Here is a 5143-nt window from a genome sequence, read left to right on the forward strand (position 1 = left end):
GGTTGGGGGCGGGGGGGCAGGGAGGAGAGAGGCTGAGAGGCCAGGGGCACACCACGTCATGAGCCCGTCACCCACCTGAGTGGAGGTGGACATGCTCAGGTCAGATTTCAGTTCCTCCAGTGTCCGCAGCAGCGAGGCCACTGACTTCTCATTTGATGATGTCCAATCGTTAATTGTTCTGTAAAAACGAACAGGCATTTAAAGTATCCGTGGGGACACAGCTGACTGTCACTCCACAGCTGTTCCCTGCTAGAAGAGGAGACAAGAGAATGACTCTGTCCAACCCTGCGGCGCAGCACCAGACGAAACGGGGCGCCACGAGCACCGTCTGAGTTACTTGCTGGGCCACATTTGGTTCCTGCTCTAAGGGTGGCGCGCACCTGTTCACGGTCTGGTGGATGAAGCTGGTCAGGAGCCCGGCGGCACAGAGCAGCTGCTGCCGCGTGCTCTCCAGCTGCTCCTGCTGTTCTCGCAGGCGGCTCAGCTCCAGCGGGACATGCAGCTCTGCATGGCCAGCACTTCGGGGCGCACTGGTGCAGACGCCGCCGCCTGGATGCAGGTCTTCCCTCAACTGCAGGTCCCTCACCGTCCGCTGCAGCTGCTTGATCTTATGCTCGTCGCGCTGACGCCGCAACTCTAGTTCCCGCTGTCGCCGATGGCAAACAACAGAGAGAGAGACCGTCACATACGTGTTCCCAACAGCAAACCACCAGGAGAAGACCAGACACACAGCAGGGTACGGGGAGGCCCTCACGGGCCAGGACAGAACCTGCAGGGGCAAGTGAATGATCTTTGGCACACAAGCCTCCCCCCATGACTGCGTGGAGTGAGTCACCAGACACCCCACACTGGGGTGCTCTGGGTGCAACAAGGGTCAGGGGACGGGCCAACCACACCCATCTTCACTGGTGAGGGAGGCTAAGCTTTCACAGGGTCCAAGCTAGGCACTCTGAGGGGAAGGCGAGGAGCTGGAGGAGCTGGAGCAAACAGGATGGCGCTTCACGGGCCCTGCATTCTGGTTTCCACGCACCAACACAGACATGCTGCACGCACAAACTCACACGCACACACAGACACACAGGGCCACAAACAACATGTGCACACAAGTATGAGTGGCACACACAAACACATACAGACACGAACACATACACACAGACACAAAGGCACATGTATGCACACACGCACAAACAGCACACCCATTTATACATGTGAACACATGCACAGACACAAAGGCACATGTATGCACACACGCACACAAACAGCACACCCATTTATACACGTGAACACATGCACACACAGACACAAAGGCACATGTACGCACATGCATGCACACACAAACAGCACACCCATTTATACACACGAACACATGCACACATGGACACACAGACATCTACACAATACATACACGCGTGAACAGGCATGTATACATGTGTGTGGAACATACATGATATGTGCATGCATGTAAACACATGTACGTTCCGCACGCAGACACAGGGACATGTACACAGAGACATATGTACACGTGAACACAAACACACACTACGTGCACACAGGTACATGTGGACACACAGGGACGTGAACATGCATACATATGCACACATACACATGCACGGAAACACAGGGCCATGTACACACATACTACACACAAGTGCACACACACGTGCACGCACAGACACACAGGAGCCTGTGCAGCTGGCTGAATGCAGCCCTGGGTCTGAGCCACGTCATCTGAACACCCTCTGCCCTCCTGGGCCTAACCTCACAGAACTTCCACCTTGTTATTTGTAACACAGAGGTTAATCACTCCATTCAATGCACTTTCATTAACTTATTGCCAGTTATGTGCCAGGCCCTGTGAAGGGCCAGGGAGAAAGCAGTAAGCAAACGCATGAGGTCCCTGCTCCAGGATCTAACGCCACGGGGGAGACAGAGGAAATCCCTAAACAAAGTCACAGGAGAGCAGGCTACGAGAGCAACAGGGTGCTTTTCAAGTGATGTCCCAGGGGCCTCCTTGTGGGGAAACAGACCAAACGGGCAGGAAGGGATTCCTGAGTGGGGACGCACAGCTGGCACTGGGGAGGGAGCCACAAAGCTAAACAGTGACAAGGTCTACAAATGAGGGACCAACGGGGCGCCCCAGTCCGAGGCCCCGCCGAGCAGACAGCAGGAAGGGATGGTAGCCCGCCCCACTGGTGCAGGGGGTATATGCCGTTATAATGGGCAGGTCCACCAGTCACAGCACACCCTGAGACTGCTTCTTCTGAACACGCCTCAGTGCACTCAAGAGAGGGGACAGGAATGACCATTTTATCTTTAATTTCCCAGATGAAGGAAGTAAGGCACAGGAACTGACAAGCTCATTCTGGTCAGAAAAGAACTCAGTCTCTGGACGGGGACACTTCAGCAGCTAAGCTGAAGTCTACGACTGACATCAACCCAGTCAACCTGCGTCAAGAGTAACACCCGAAGGGCCACCTGACCTAAAACACACACATCCAGGCGCACCGCCAAGAACCGTCACTGATTTGACTTAGAAAGCATTTTCTTTGTACTTACTTTTTAAGCAATAATGTTACCACTCATTTTTACAAAAAGTCAAGATCAAATAAAAGGGCTGTCTGAAAACTTTCAGCATGGTTAGAGGAAATACCCAACAGAGAACAGACTCCTTTGACAATCACAAGAAGGCGGCAGACAGACCCCTCTTCCCAAGGGCACAGTTCAGGGTTCCCAGCCACCAGGGCCCACTCGACCACTTCAGTCTCGGCCACACTCTGCCCAGAGTCTGCACCTCCAACACATCCCCACTTCCCAAGACTTCTGGTGATTAACCACCAAGACATTCTGAAGTTTTTTTTAAATGGCAATAACATTAATCATTACTGACAGATGCTCCTACGTGGAGGAACCCTGAAAACTCTGTGCTGAGTGAAGAAGCACAAGAGGACAAATAAGCACAAAAACAGGTACAAAAGGACAAAGTGTAGGATCCCAGTTCCATGAAAACCTAGGCAGAAAGGAGATCAGAGGTGACCGGGGCTGGGGGAGGGATAAAGGGGAGTGACTGCTTAATGGGTATGCGTTTCTTTTGCGGGTGACGAAAATGTGCTAAAATTAGACTGTAGTGGTGTTTGCACAACTCTGTGAATATACTAAAAACCGCTAAATTGTATACTTTACATGGTGAATTTTATAGTATGTAAATTATATCCCAATACAGTTCCCCCAAAAACATCAATCACATCTCTGACAGGAACTTACAGAACAATTTTATAGCATTTTAGAATCTAATTTATCCTCGTAACATTGAGAAACCCAAAGCTTTGTCCTTAGAAACACGTTTACTGTTGAAACTATTTTATGGCCAGCTGACCACTAAAAACACCAGGCTTCTGGTCCCACCTGTGTGTTTTTGAAAACTTTTTATAACTTCTCACAGTATAAAAAGAAACAGTGAGGGTATTTTTAAAAAGTATTTTAAAGAATATTTTTAAAGAGGGTAAAACAAAGGTCAGTCCATAAGAAGACGCAGGGTATTATTTTATCAAAAACCAAGGCTTTTGGTTGACGTAAAATGCAACAAAAAATGAAGGGCCAGACAAAAAACACAAGTGGAGGGAAAACCACCCAGTGCATCCTATGAGGCTAACATTATCCTGATACCAAAACCAGACAGACACCAAAATGAAAACAAAAAAAAAACTACAGACCAATATCACTCATAAATACAGATGCAAAAATCCTCAAGAAAATACTAGTGAAGTGAGATTTATCCCAGGAATGCAAGGTTGGTTTAACATCTGAGAATCCATCAACATAATATATTAACAGAATAAAGGAAAAAACCTTATGATCTCAATAGACACAGAAAAAGCATTTGATAAAATCCAACACTCATTGATAACTAAAAAAAACAAGGGTGAACAAGCTAGGAATAGAAGGTAACTTCCCGAACCTGATAAAGAGCATCTATAACATACCCACAGCTACTCACACTTAACAGTGGAAGGCTGAATGCTTTCCCCCTAAGGGTGCGAACAAGTCACTGCCGGAGACTGAGGCCAGGGTGACCAGTCAAGAAGAAATAAAAGGGATCCAGACTAGGAAGGAAGAAACTATAACTATCCCTATTCACAGATGGCATGACCCTGTATGAAGAAAATCTTACAAAGTCCACACAGAAACTATCAGAGCTAATAAACAAGTTCAGCAAAGTTGCAGGGTGCACGATTAATAGACAAAAATCAACTGTGCTTCTCTGCACCAACAAGGAACAATCTGAAAATGGAATTAAGAAAGCAATTCCATCTACAGTGGCATCAAAAAATTAAAAAATCCTTCGAAATAAAGTCAACAAAAGAAATGCAAAACTTACACTCTGAAGACTACAAAACATTGTTGAAAGAAATTAAAGAAAACCTCAATAAATGAGAAGACATTCCACTGACTTAGTGCCAATTACGTGCCAGGCCCTGTGTGAAGGGCCAGGGAGAAAGCGGTGAGTAAATGCATGAGGTCCCTGCTCCAGGATCTAACTCCACTGGGGAGATGGAGGAAATCCCTAAACATACGTCCATGTGGAAATACAAGGAAATACAAGGGACCCTGAGAGCCAAAACAATCTTAAGAGAAGAACAAAGTAGGAGGACTCACACTTGCCAATTTCAAAACTTTCTACAAAGCTGCAGTAACCAAAATGGGGTGGTCCTGGCACAAGGACAGAACCACAGACCAATGGGACAGGACTACCAGTGGGCCTGTCCCTCTGCCATCCCTCATGCTTCCTGGGCACCGAGCAATGACAGGCCAGGGCCCTGTGCCGGCGAGGCGACGCTCACCAGTCTCTCCTTGTCTCTCTGCCACTTCTTCCACTTCTCTGCGTCTGCACGGCTCTGCCTCGGCTCCGCTCTCCTCCTCCTCTCCTTCCGCGCATCTTGCTCTCTCAATCTTGCGTGTAACTGTTCTAATTCTGCCTGTAACTGTGCTGGCTTCTCCCTCTCCTTCTCCAGAGAGCACCTCAGCTCCTGCTTCTGGGTCTGCAGGGCCTCCACGGTCGCCTCCAGGCCGGAACTTACCTCCCTCTCTCGCTTCAGCTCCTGGCTGCGCATCTGCACCTCGGCCTCCAACCGCTGCTGGGCGCACG

General features: G+C 48.9%; 1 protein-coding gene across 1 annotated transcript in view; it reads right to left on the minus strand.

Moving 5' to 3' along the window:
• The window catches only part of PCNT (pericentrin), a 126854-nt gene that overhangs the window by 19614 nt on the left and 102097 nt on the right, over window positions 1-5143 (minus strand). Inside the window, exons 35-37 of the mRNA XM_023739100.1 lie at window positions 4839-5132; window positions 381-646; window positions 76-178 (exon numbers count right to left, since the gene is read on the minus strand). Coding sequence (XP_023594868.1) covers window positions 76-178; window positions 381-646; window positions 4839-5132 — 663 coding nt within the window. The remainder of the gene's footprint in view (window positions 1-75; window positions 179-380; window positions 647-4838; window positions 5133-5143) is intronic.

This window comes from Trichechus manatus, unplaced genomic scaffold, assembly GCF_000243295.1.
Source record: "Trichechus manatus latirostris isolate Lorelei unplaced genomic scaffold, TriManLat1.0 scaffold00128, whole genome shotgun sequence".
NCBI lineage: Eukaryota > Metazoa > Chordata > Mammalia > Sirenia > Trichechidae > Trichechus > Trichechus manatus.